The sequence below is a fragment of the Acomys minous genome (genome assembly GCF_964271855.1).
Source record: "Acomys minous genome assembly, chromosome: 11".
NCBI lineage: Eukaryota > Metazoa > Chordata > Mammalia > Rodentia > Muridae > Acomys > Acomys minous.
The window spans coordinates 95,135,136-95,147,902 of record NC_140492.1 but is presented as its reverse complement, the minus strand read 5'-3'; the positions used below and the strand labels follow the sequence as shown (position 1 = coordinate 95,147,902).

At 44.3% G+C, this 12,767-nt stretch overlaps 1 protein-coding gene across 3 annotated transcripts in view; it reads right to left on the bottom strand.

Annotated features, from left to right (window-relative positions):
• PIK3R1 (phosphoinositide-3-kinase regulatory subunit 1) overlaps window positions 1-12,767 on the bottom strand; it is an 85,079-nt gene that overhangs the window by 28,074 nt on the left and 44,238 nt on the right. For all 3 annotated transcript variants that reach the window (XM_084802483.1, XM_084802481.1, XM_084802482.1), the window contains exon 3: window positions 577-669. In XM_084802483.1, coding sequence (XP_084658609.1) covers window positions 577-669 — 93 coding nt within the window. The remainder of the gene's footprint in view (window positions 1-576; window positions 670-12,767) is intronic.

Genomic DNA, 12,767 nt, shown 5'->3' with positions numbered 1-12,767 from the left:
ATTCTAGATGTGTACTAACTATTCTTGGATGCCAACCCCCAACAATTAATTTTATCTGGTATGTCAATAATTTTGGCAGATCCAGTGGATTATTTAAAAGCAGGTTAATCACATTTAATCCATTATGAAGATTGCATAACTCCTACATACTAACTATATATTAGTCTTGGGCAGCAGTTCTCAACTTCTGGGGGGCGGGGTCAAATGACCCTTTCACAGGGGTCGCCTAAGAGCATCAGAATACAGAGATGTTTACATTCCGATTCATAACAGCAGCAAAATTACAGTTGTGAAGTAGCAACAAAAAACAATTTTCTGGTTGAGGTCACCGCAACAGGAAGAGCTGTACTAAAAGGTTGTGGCGTTAGGAAGGCTGAGAGCCATTCCCTCATCATCGAGAGTTAGAAATTATCAGGCAGGCTTCCCTCCCTGGGACAGAGAGACCCACACACTTAGTATGGTTAGCACAGCAGTTAGTGAGCCATTCATATAATGAATGGCTCAGAGGCACATATAAATTATAACGGCCACAAAATAAAGGTCTAAGACATTGGCTCCCTCTCACAGTCTGCTTACCTTTCTTCTCAATGGCTTCCAGGAGCTTGATAAGGAGGGGCGGGGCAATGTCAGGGGGTGCAAACTGCTCAGCCAGGTCAGGAAGGATCAAAGCTGAAAAGAGAGGAATCGCCAACATGAGATTTCACATGAGGCAGTCAAGCGCATCTGACTACAGTGAAGGATATTTAAATACCAGCAAATCAATTAGTCCCGAGCATCGCAAACTCAGAGCGGCGCTGATGGGATTTCCTAAATCAGGCTGCACACACTGTTGGGGCCTCAGGGACATCCCTGTAGTTTCCCCCCAGAGCACTCTCTGAATGCCCACTAGGAATAAATATCCCAACAAGCTTTTCAGGTTCTCTCCTCTGGGACATCTTTCTTAGGACAGACTGCCCTGCCTTAGGGCACCTCAGAATGCAGGCTGGGGGGGCTCTAGGCTAGACTGGAGCTGGCATGTTCAGGGAGAATCAAGAGATGCTTTGGAGCACAACTCTCTTTCTCCCCATGCCCTGGGCACCCTGATATTTAAGAACATAATCATAGGAGCCCGGGAAATCTGAGTTCAAGCCTGGCTTCTAGGTCATTACGAAAGAACCGTTGCTTAGGTGGACAAGAGGAGATAAGATCGTGACATACTTTGTAACCATGGTACATAACTGAAATGTCTGAACCCCTAGTAGTTTGGCATTCTTCTGTAGTCTTGCACTGAGGTCTACACACACACACACACACACACACACACACACACACACACACACACACACACAGTCACTATGTGGGTATGGGGAACTAAACCTGTATCTCTGTAATAGTGACAAATGCTCTTAACTAAGAACCGTGATACTTTATGTAAACTGCATCTGCATATATTATGTGTACATTTTACCATCTGTAATGATACAAAAATATCCACTAGGGTGACCATCAGAAATCCCCTCCCATGTCAACATTACATTGAGAACCATATTCTTACTCAAAAGAAGGGATAAAGTGAAAGCATTTTTTTTTTCAAAACTATTCCAGAAGAGGGAGCTAAATATTTCACCTCAAATTTCTCAAACTCCAAAATACAGGGTTGCGAATCTTACTGAAAACATCTTCACGAGTAACTTGTCTGTCAATAATCCATAAACTTCAGGTGTTTTTAATGCATAACTTGAATCTTATCTAGAACAGACAGTTCATATATGCTGAGAGACACTAAATGGCTATAATTAGGTTTGGGTGAGGTTTTAGTGGTATAATTATTATAAGACGTACATGATGTTAAGAACACTTCTAACTAAACCCATTCTAAGTACCAAGGGTCAATGATGCTGTGGGAGTGTTGGTCTGTAATTGTTTAAAGCGTAAATCACAACTTAAAAGATAGCCTGGGCTACACAGTAAGACCCTGGCTAGAGGAAAGCAGACAGACAGACAGACAGACAGACAGACAGACAGACACACACACACACACACCAGAAGCAGCAAAGGGCACACCATTTCATTTCCTTTGATAAACTATAAACCACTTCCCTTGGCTTCAGAGTTTCAGCTCACAACAGTATCCTCTCCCACAAAGACCTTCCCTTCTCCAAGGAACAAAACGAAGGTCACCCTGCCCATGTCCGAATGTACTAGAAGGGGAAACTGAACGTAAAGAAATGCTCTTGATCAGATGTCAGTACAGTGTCTTCCTGCTAGCAAGCCTCAGCAAGCAAAGTCCAAAAGCCCAGGGTTAAGTAGTAAACACACAAGTACACACACCCACACTGCACTCACACAACTAACTCATCAGAGCCCCCCCCTCCTTCACGTGTAACACAGCATTTTTAATGAAAAAAAAAAAAAAGATCATTGGCACTGAGATGCGAATTGCTTAATAAAGTTTATCTCGTTCCAAAATCTTATCAACACGATCATTTCTGCAGGCAAATATGAAAAGTAAATTAAATGATAATTAAAATTTTCATGTAACTGTGATTGAAATATGCATCCAACAGTTGCTGGTTTCGGCAAGTGCTACAAATATAGGCATTTCCATCTCTCTCTACTTCAGCCGGAGTTGGGGGCGAGGGGGGGGGTTGGCGCGGGGGAGCCCAGCACTTTGTTTTCCTTTCCTTTCCTGCATTTCCTTGGCAAAGATGTTTTTGTTTGTCTGTGGAGCTACAGAGTGTCTTTTGTTTCCCTTATACTGCCATTAGATGAGGTTTCTGGCAGCCACGATGATGGCCACTAAACACTTGTGAGAGCACTGGCCTTTTCAGGCCGCTGTGCACATATCCTAGGAGGCGTGAGCGCTCTCGTTTGTGGTGTGTTGAGTGAACGTCCAGCGGAATTTGTTAATACCGAAGTAGCTTTACTGCGCAAAGGCGTGACTCACAACAGCTGATCGGGATTTTGCAATAGGAACTTTAAAGGGCAACATTTACAAGGTGAAACAATGAAAACAACAACAATTCTAGGATTTCCTACTCCTTCGTGTAGAGCCTCCCACTCGGTACACTTCCTCTCTGAAATATTTAGACACGGCGGGTAAGATGGCCGTCCTACGGAAGTTCCTATCACCCGCTTTAGACAATGGGATTATCACTAGGATTCTAGACGGCATTCTAAAACAAATGTTACTTTCTACAACCATCCTAAACCCAGCTATTCTTTAGTTCTGTTCAATATGCAAGCCCTGTATTTCTGTCATTAGACTTCATCATGAGACTTCATCATCCGTCAGGAAGCAGCGATTACTGGCAATCTACAGGCTTGCCAAGCTGGTCTCTGCTTAGTCTGTGATGAAGCATCAAATCACAGTCTGATAAAATATAATGGTACCAAAAAAAATATTTTCTGAAATACTACAGAACATTTCAGGTTGGGGCTGTCAAGAAAAACGCAAATTAACAGCATGGACATCTACATTTTACAGATAAATTCCACCTGATGCAACTGTCCAGATATTTTGGACCCGAAAACAAATGCACTTTGTTTGGAAACTTGTCACGACCCATTGTCTAAAGGCCTGCAGAGCCACAGTCATTCTTAAGCATCTGGAAGTATGTGTGGACTTCCTTGACACATCCAAGCCCAGTTTCTCACTTAGCCAAATCATTTTTCATCAGAAGAAGTCATTGTTGTGCAAGGGAAAAAGAAACAAAAGTGAAAACGACCGAAAGATCTGAGCGGGCCAAATCTAAACCGTGTATAATTTCTAAGGAAAGGCAGACTTGGTCAGCCTTCCACTTGCGAGAACCTCCGATGAACCAGGAGCCCCAGGTCATAGGAGAAATTATTCATGCTACATCAGAGGCTGCATTTTCTGTTTGCTCTTCCTGCAGGCCCCGGTGACAGCCAGTCACAGAGAACAGAAGAGAGACTCACTCCAAACTGAAGCCCATCCCAAAGTAACTCGGGCAAGCCTCAACACTCCTGGGCAGCAGCGGTGTGTGGGAGAGACAGGCGCGGTCTGGGCTCTGAGAGGTGCCAACACCGCTACCAAGTGCAAGATGAAACCAACACACAGCTGCACCTTTTGGAGGAGTTCTCCATTAAAAAAAGAAAAAAGAAAAGAAAAGAAAGAAAGAAAGAAAAGAAAAGAAAAAGACATTTTAAAGTTAGTGCCTGGCAGGACCGAGTGGAAAGTTTAAGCGGAAACATCAAATCGCAGAGGCTGCCCTAGCCAAGTATTTCATCCCTAATGGAAGCAGCTTGGAAGTGTGCGAAAAACTGCTCGTTACCACTCAAAATGTAACATGAAATACACAGGGAAGAAAAGGACATATGCAAATGGGATCGATATTAAATCAAGATGTTAAGCTGTCTACTCACTTGCTGAATCCAAACTTTATTTCTGTCTGAAACAATCTTCTCTTGTGACTTCAAAAGGATTTAAAAAAAAAAAAAAGCAGTGGACACAAATCAAAGCAACCCCAATTCTTTTCTTAAACAAACTCTGTAAGCACGTTCATACTGTCTACCTATAAGAGCTAATACCCTGGACTTCAAGCTTCCTAAGCTCTGCAGGCTGCAAGCCACATCAAAAGCTGTTGTGCTCTTTAGGCAAGACAGTAAGTCGAAAAACCAAAAACAAAGTAAAAACCTAAACCATGGGTTCCTTAATTTTGCTACACACTGGTTTCATCAGTAATGCTGGCATGATTAAAAGCACAAAAAGACGCGGGTTCCCGTCCTTGTGGTAGCGCTTACTGACAGTAATCTTGGACAAGTTAATTAATTTGGACCTGGGTTTTTTGTTTGTTTTTGTTTTTTTCATCTGGAAAATGGGAGTAATTATATGAGTTGGTAAGGATTAGTGAACAATATATCCTCAGTGGAAAAGTACCCAGGGTATGGAAAGACAATCGTTAGTATGGAATTTTTGAGGAAATCTTTACTATGATTTAAAAGGGTTTGTTTTTTGCATGTGTTAATGTCTGTCTGCATGTCTGTGTATGTGCCACATGTGTGCCAGGTGCCCAAGGAGGCCAGAAGAGGGCACTGAATCTCCATGTGCTGGGGACTAGATCCAAGTCCTCTGCAAGAGCAGCTGGTTCTCTTACCTACGGAACTATCTCTTTGGCCCCATAAATGGGCTTTCGAACATTCATTCATGATGACAAAATTTAAGACCAGAACTATCTATAATATTGAGACTGTTTTCTTTTTGGATTTTGTTTTGTTTTGGTTTGGTTTTTCGAGACAGGGTTTCTCTGTGTAGCCTTGGCTGTCCTAGACTTACTTTGTAGACCAGGCTGGCCTTGAACTCACAGAGATCTGCCTGCCTCTGCCTCCCGAGTGCAGCCTGAGCCTGTTTTCTTAATGCTAAAGCTTATCTGACAGAGTAGACAGTAACAGTTTGATTCTTGCTCTATAAACTGTACTCAGCATCTTTTCAGGAGTCAACGCAAACATTATATTAGCTTTAATTTATCATACCTTTCCCCCATAAGGACCATAAAGCCAATCTGTTTAACATTATTTGACTTCAGTTCTCTGAATCTGAAGGAAAAGCTAAGTTGGAATGATCGTGTCATAAATTATACTAAAAGCTTCCAAAAACAAAGTAGGTTTTTCTTTGGAGGAGAAGGAAGATAAAAGTATGGGCAATGAAAAAAATGGGCGTCCGTGTGGAAGTAAATCTTCAGGTGTAACTGCAATGTTGTCAGACGCAACTACTAACGTGGAAAATTTCAAAACTGCTAGCAGATTTAAACTGAAGTCTGCAAGCCCCTGTAGATATATATCCTACACTGCTTAGGTCTTCGTATCTCCAAGTCCATCAACCCTCATCTTTCTGGCTAGGGAGGGGAAGCGAGAGGAAGGATGGCAGAGTCGGCCCGCCCACTTAGTCTCCATTTCCAGACTGTAGATTGGCATCAGGAACGAACAGCAGGCAAAGGTCTTATAAAGTCTAAAGAGGCACACAGCTTCGCCTCCGATAGCCCCCACTGGAGCCATAAAGTGACTTCGGAATACTCATGCGCAAGGTTACACTTAATCTTCGATAGGCAGGCTAATTAATTGTGATCCTTATCACCTAAATTGGAATCTGATGTAACGATTGACAACTTACAGTGCACAGCAAATTAAAATGCTGAGCAGGAGGCAGATAGGGAAAGGAAGTGAGCACTGTCCCCTGCCCCCCAGCCCCCCCTACCCCACCCCACGGCGCCATACATTTTCTACCAAGACAATAATTTATAGTTGAGTCCAAGGACTTTCAGAGGCCAGTGATTTATAAGGAAGTTGCTCTTTTGCTCTGTTGGCTTAGAAAGATTTCATTTGAAGCATGACTCAGATGACCCATAAAGGAACAAATGGGGAGGGGGGAAGAGGAGAGAAAGACAAAAAGCAAACAAACAAACAAAAAAACAAGCAAGCAAACAAACAAACAAAAAACAACTCACATTTCACACACATGGTGGGCACTTGGCTTTTTGTTGAATAAGTGAATGAAAGACTGTTAATGACACCAGCTAGGAGCCATGCCCCCACACTGTTTTTACACACATGCTCTTATTTATTTCTCAACAGCAGCTCAAAGATTCTAGTCTTTATTTTCTTGATTTAAAGGCAAGGAAACGGATGTAGATAAATTAAGTCATTTGCTCGCTGTCATAAGTAGTGCACATGGGCTCGGCTTAGGCCTTTTTTTTTTTTTTTTTCCCACCCATCAGTCTCTGGCTTGGAGAAGAAACCTACAATGTTCCCCAGAATTTCCTTTCAAGTTCCCCAAATTTCAGTGGTAACTGCAGTATGAGTGTCGTGTAACTCAGAAGACAAGTGATGCTCTCAATCCCATAAGGCAATGGCCATAGTATTTACTGGTGGGCCTGAGTAACACCACTAAGACAGCAGCATCAGTTTATGTTGGACAGTAAGTGTATTCTCCTCCGCCCTCACACCATCAGCATTATACACAGTGAAGCAATGGGAGCCCCTACTCACAGCAGATGAAGGTCAGGGGCACCTAGCAGGCCCAGATGAGGGGGAGCTGGAGAGCAATGCTCAGGTCTTCCACGTCGACTTGATGGTAAACTTCACAGTCAAACTTACAGAACGTGTTACAAACGCTACAATGAAGGCAGAGCATAAGGTGTAATTTGAGAAGGCCCCAAATGTGATGAGAGGAAACAAGTGGGATGGAAAGTTGTCATGGTGACGAGAGAGACCAGAAAGGTGGCTGACCTAGGCTGGCAAGCCACTGACCAAGCAGAAGCAGATGCTGGCTCACCAAGGGAGGACAGCCAAAGAGGCAAAGTGGCCCAGCTGATCAATGCTGAGAGTTTTAAGAAAGCCTGGCTGGAAACAGAGGCTGGAAACAACAACAAACAAATTTTTAAAAAACCCACCAAATCCATCCTAGCAAGGCCAGGGAGCTTTTCTTTGACATTTAAAAATATACTGAAAACTCCAGCGAATGCCTGGCTATGCTCTACCTAGACCCTACAATTCATATTTTCTCACAAACGTTATCCATAATTACTTTTTCATACATTTCAAGGTGAGCGGCACAAGTTAGTTGCCATGGACTGTGTTGAGCTTCCTTCCCCATAACTCATGTACTAAAGCCCTTTAAGGTACCGCCACACTGAAACCCCCAAAGTGATGAGACTCAGAGGAAGCCCTCTAGAAGGTTACTGAGTTTAGATGAGGTCATGCAGATGGGTCCCTCATGATGAGATCAGGCTCTCACCCTATGCAGGGCAGGAAGCTGTATGCAAGCCAGGAAGAGTTCCTCACCAAGTCCTCACCAAATTACCAGCACTTCCTAAGGTTTCTAGGGTAGGCTGAGCTCATCTATCAGCCAGCAGCCAAACCCAAAGTGAAAAAATTTCCCTTTGTCTAGGGAAAGTCGGTAACAGATGCAAACTCTTTTTAAGTATTTTGGAAACACCTGTGTCCTAGAACCTTTCTAACGGTGATGTGTCCAAGCTATCATGTACAATATCAATCATACTCATTGAGCAAGTGTGTGTGGTGGAGGGCCCAGGACTCTGCATTTCCCACAGGCTCACAGGGGATACCCACGCTGCAAGATCTCCAAGAGTAAGAACTGAGGAGGCGTGTTCCAACTGTAGGAAGAAAAGGACGATAGGAGCCGCGTCCCTGGCTCCCAATACCCGTGACTATTGCTTAGAAGCGTCTGGTCTCACAGGTCTGTTTTACAACGGACCTCAGGCAAAGCTCCTCAACTTGTGTCGGGGAGAAGGAGCTGACTGAGTGGAAGGTCTCGCTGTCACAGTGGTTAGGTCTGATGTCCTACCTAACTTGATTATCAACAGATACTTGGGGCGGAGAGCCTTGCTTGGTGTGTCTGTGTACCACTGTGTGAGGATGACGTGAGTCACGGCTTGACTGAGGTCCCGAGGTTAAGTTCCAGCCAAGGGCAAGGCTCTTTAAAGTTGACGTGTGGTTTGGAGGGTCGGTCAGGGAGAACTGAGGCCTTGGAGAAGGAATGGAGGCCAATTACCACTAACTACTGCAGATGGCTTCCAAGTATTAGGCAGGCAGTGTGAGAAGCCGTTTGATTTTCTCACTTAGATCCCAAAGAACAGCGGAAGGCCGTATATTGTTTCCATTTTACAGATGAGCAAAGCAAGATTTAAAAAAAAAAAGAAAGAAAGAAAGTGATTTGCCCAAAGTCAGTATGGCACTATTTGGCAATGGATTGCAATGGATCCAGCTTGCTTTCTGGGGAGGCCCACTTTGTGCCTTCTGGTGGTTGCACAGCCAAGAGCAGAGGCTGCAAAAAAAAAAAAAAAAAAAAAAAAAGCTTTGCACGGCCTGATGTAAAAGATCCTGGCAACACTTACAGGCCTTGGTGACAAGAAGCCTGTTTGTTCAAATTGGGCTTGGATGGGTGGGCCAGCTTCTCACCGTTCCTTCTTTATCAGGTCTGAGCTCTCGCCAGTCCACTCAGCCAGGCTAAATATTTTCAGGACAGCCTCTATTAAATATTTTTCTCATAAGGCTAAACTAAGCACATTCTTCCTCAAGGATGTCATTGGGTTTATTCGGCTAAAAATAGCTGGCCAACTTATCATATTTGGCAAAATATGAAGGGCTCTTTGTGATTCGTCAGGTGGACGAGAGGCCCAGGAAAGAATATAGCGACCCGGGGACCGGAGAGATGACTTGGCAGTTACCAGTACCCACATGGCAGTTGACAATGGCTATAACTGCAGTCCCAGGGGATCTAAGGCTTTCTTCTGGCCTCTGAAGGTAGCACATCGTACATGCGGTACACACAGACATAGACACAGGCAAAACACCCTTACATATAAAATAAATAACAAAAATGAAAAAAAAATATGACTAGAAGAGCAGAGTAGGAAGGACGACAGAAAGATGAATTACATGTGGAATTGGCAAGAAAAAGATGAAAGACTCAAAACCCTGAATGGGAAACTCTATAAAAACGAAAAAATAAGTTTTGTAACAGACTTATTCATTAACAAAACCTTCTTTAAAAACATCACGGGCAGAAAACACAGCCTTAGTGGCACAAAGGATCAGGGTTTGAAACAAATCAAGCAATATGCCTTTCCTACCTCTGTTATGGGCAATTAATTCTGGTGGGCGAATACATTTTCCTATTTCAAGGGATGCCATGTCCACCAAATAAATGAACAAAAATATATCCGCCTTTTCATTAAGGAAGTGAGCAGACTTATTCTGGTTATGACTTCAAGAATATTGCATGAGTCTGCTGAAGCCAAAGATGGAGTGCATCAATACAGTCTCTTAAAAACGCCTCCAGTTGGAAATAGTTCTAAGCTATGGGCAGTTATTGGTGTCAGGCTAATTTTTTTTTTTTAACTGCAATACCAGGAAGTACTGTAGATAGAATTGTAGCAAAATATTAAGTATATATTGATTACATCTGACCTTGTTCCACCAAAGATTCTCAGAATAAGCTAACAAACAGGGAGGTGACATCTGAGGAGTCCACATCACAATAACTGCTTAAAGGTCTGTGGGGGGTGAAGTGGCCAAGTCAATAGAAAGGAGCTAACTGCTGAAAGAAAAGAGGAGCCTGACTTGGGGACAGGAGGTAGCCACTCAGGCCTTTGAATCAACACCTTAGCTCTCGGTGGAAAATACAGTGTTCTGTAGACAGGACACAGCTGAAACTTCCTGGCTGCAAGTGGGAATGGTGGGGAAAATGTTGATTTTCTATAAATGGAAATACCTGGGTTGTTGTTAATGAGAAAGTAGCAGTGACTCAAGTGTGTGTGGGGGGGGGGGCAGAGGGGAAGGCGTTGCTCTCACTGTGGGGGTGCTCCTTTCTGCCTTGAGCATCTCAGAGAGGAGGACCCTTTCTGGGCTCCCCTCCTTCCGGCCCACTCCCAGCTGCCACTTCTCTGTAGGGCTGAGCAGGAAGTGATAGCGCCCGCACCATGGGAAGGAGTTTTGTACATTTTGTTCTATCAGATTAGGCTCAGTAACTTTATGAATTTATGAGCTGTCAACTCCTTTTTCAACTGCTATAGAATATGCTTCTTAGAAATTGTAGCTATTAATAAAACAACAGATGTTTTCAATTGGCTCCAATAGCGCTTGGGCAACTTTGTTAAAGGGGAGAAGCTAAAAGAAAAAAAAAAAATCAACCCACAACTGCATTAGGGCTCCGCCTGTTGGTCGCTTTTACAACAGCCTTCTGAGGACATTGAAGCCACTTACAAACTGTTAGAAAAACCAGAAAGGGCTTTAAAAAAAAAAAGCTGTATCCTCTCTGTGGGGTGTGTGTGTGTGTGTGTGTGTGTGTGTGTGTGTGTGTGTGTGTGTGTGTGTAGTATGATTACATCCTTTTCTACACACAATTGTCACTACATCCCCCCAAAACAAAATGTGTTCGACATGTTCCTGGCTTCTCTATGGGCAGTGAGAGTCAGGTGACTTTGGAGCAAGCATCCAGTATCTCTGATCCCCATTGTGCAGCTGACTGGATCAAAGATTAGCATGATGAATACGGTGAGCCATATTAAACCGCTTCCCACTCGTAAATGCTAGGCTTGGGGGAGGAAACAGCACGGCTAAATACAAACTCATTAAATTTACATGTTTCACGTGACTAGGAAAAGCAGCTCTTGAGTTCCCAGCGGCCATGCTATGGCTGCCACTCTGGCAACAGCGTGAGGCAACTGTAGGGAGTGAGTGACATCAGCACTGCGAACAGGTCACTTCACATGTGTCCGCATGGCATTAGAGAGTGACAGGGTGGTAGCAATCGCTAACCCAACATCTGGATGTGGTTACCTGCCACTCTGAACCCAGGGTGTGGGGCTTAAAGTGGTATTTGCAAATTAGGTATAAATTTTCCCCTTTGCCAGAATGAAGAGTATATGCAACGCGACTGAAGAATTCTGGTGACTTCCGAACACAAACCTCATGGAAGACAACACTGTCTTAAAGAGAATCCCAAAGTCGAGACAGCTACAAATCAGAGATTGTGGCTACAGTGAGGCTTCTATGTGCACGGATTTGGTGGGGCAGAAAGAGCGTGGAACCGAGAGTTGCATGAAGCCAGCTAGTGAGAGAGGAAAGGGGACAGTCTGTGACCTGGACACCACACTGCACACTCAGGGTACTTCTAGGAGCCATGGCAGCAGCCAGGAAAAGACCGGCAGAGGTTGGGTGCGGGCACCGAGGGCCCCTGAAGAAAGCTTAGCGCGGCGGAGGTTGGAGGTTATGGATCCAAGCTTCTCTTTCCACATTATCTTTGATTTCCTTTTCCTGTCCTCACTCTTCTGCATTTCCGGGTTATTTGTCAAAGTAATCACCTTTGATGGTTTTGTATTGCTGGCCAACGCATGTACTACTGTACTGCTGGGCTTTCAGAGAAAGAAGGTAGGGAGGACAAATCTAGACAAAACAGCCAGTCGGTGACAGGACAGGTAAAGGTGGGTTACTGCGAGGAATCTGCTCTGCTCCCAGGCCCTAGGGCTTCCTGAGTTTATTCATCTTGCTCCCCCACCCCCCAACCCCTCATCCCCCTAGGGAATTTGCCAGTCAGAAAACCATACATTCCTTAAAATTAGGTCATGGAAAAGAATCCCAACCCACAGGAGATCAGAAACAGTACACTAAGCCCAGAGCATCTGAGCTGCGGGTACAAAGATGACAATAGTCGTGGCCAACGTTGTGATGCATTTAGTATGTGCTATGTTCTGCGCTTGAGTGGTTTTACTGAAATGTCCAAATACAGGTCTTCCACATCCCTGTCTTTATGAGGCAGGCGGAGGCTGGTGACCCACATAAGTTGAGGAATTTGTTCAGCCCGACAACTGAAGGGACTCCTCCCCCACGCACTTCCAAAATGGACTGTCCGGAGCCCTATGGCAACATCCGAAACGGTTCTGCGTCCAAAGAACAGACTAAGGAAGTTGAGAAGTACTCTTTGAGTGGTCTGACTTTTTATAGAAAGAACGTGGTCTTCTTTTGCTAAGACAGTCCCCATAACGGGTACCCTATCTCATTGCTGGCTACCCTGGAGGAGCAGGGCCCATCTTGGTAACATTCACCTTCCTCTCTCTTGAAAATCACAGTGTGACAGCTGTCCTTTCCTAGCTGACTGTTCACCTGGGAGGGGAAAAGCCAGATCTGAGAAGGAATCAGATAGAAGCCAGGACACAGCCACTGTGCAGGCTACAGACCAGGACAGAAAGGAGTCCCAGGGTCCCGCAAAAGGGGCTCTGAATAGAAGCACATATGCAATCGAGTTTTCT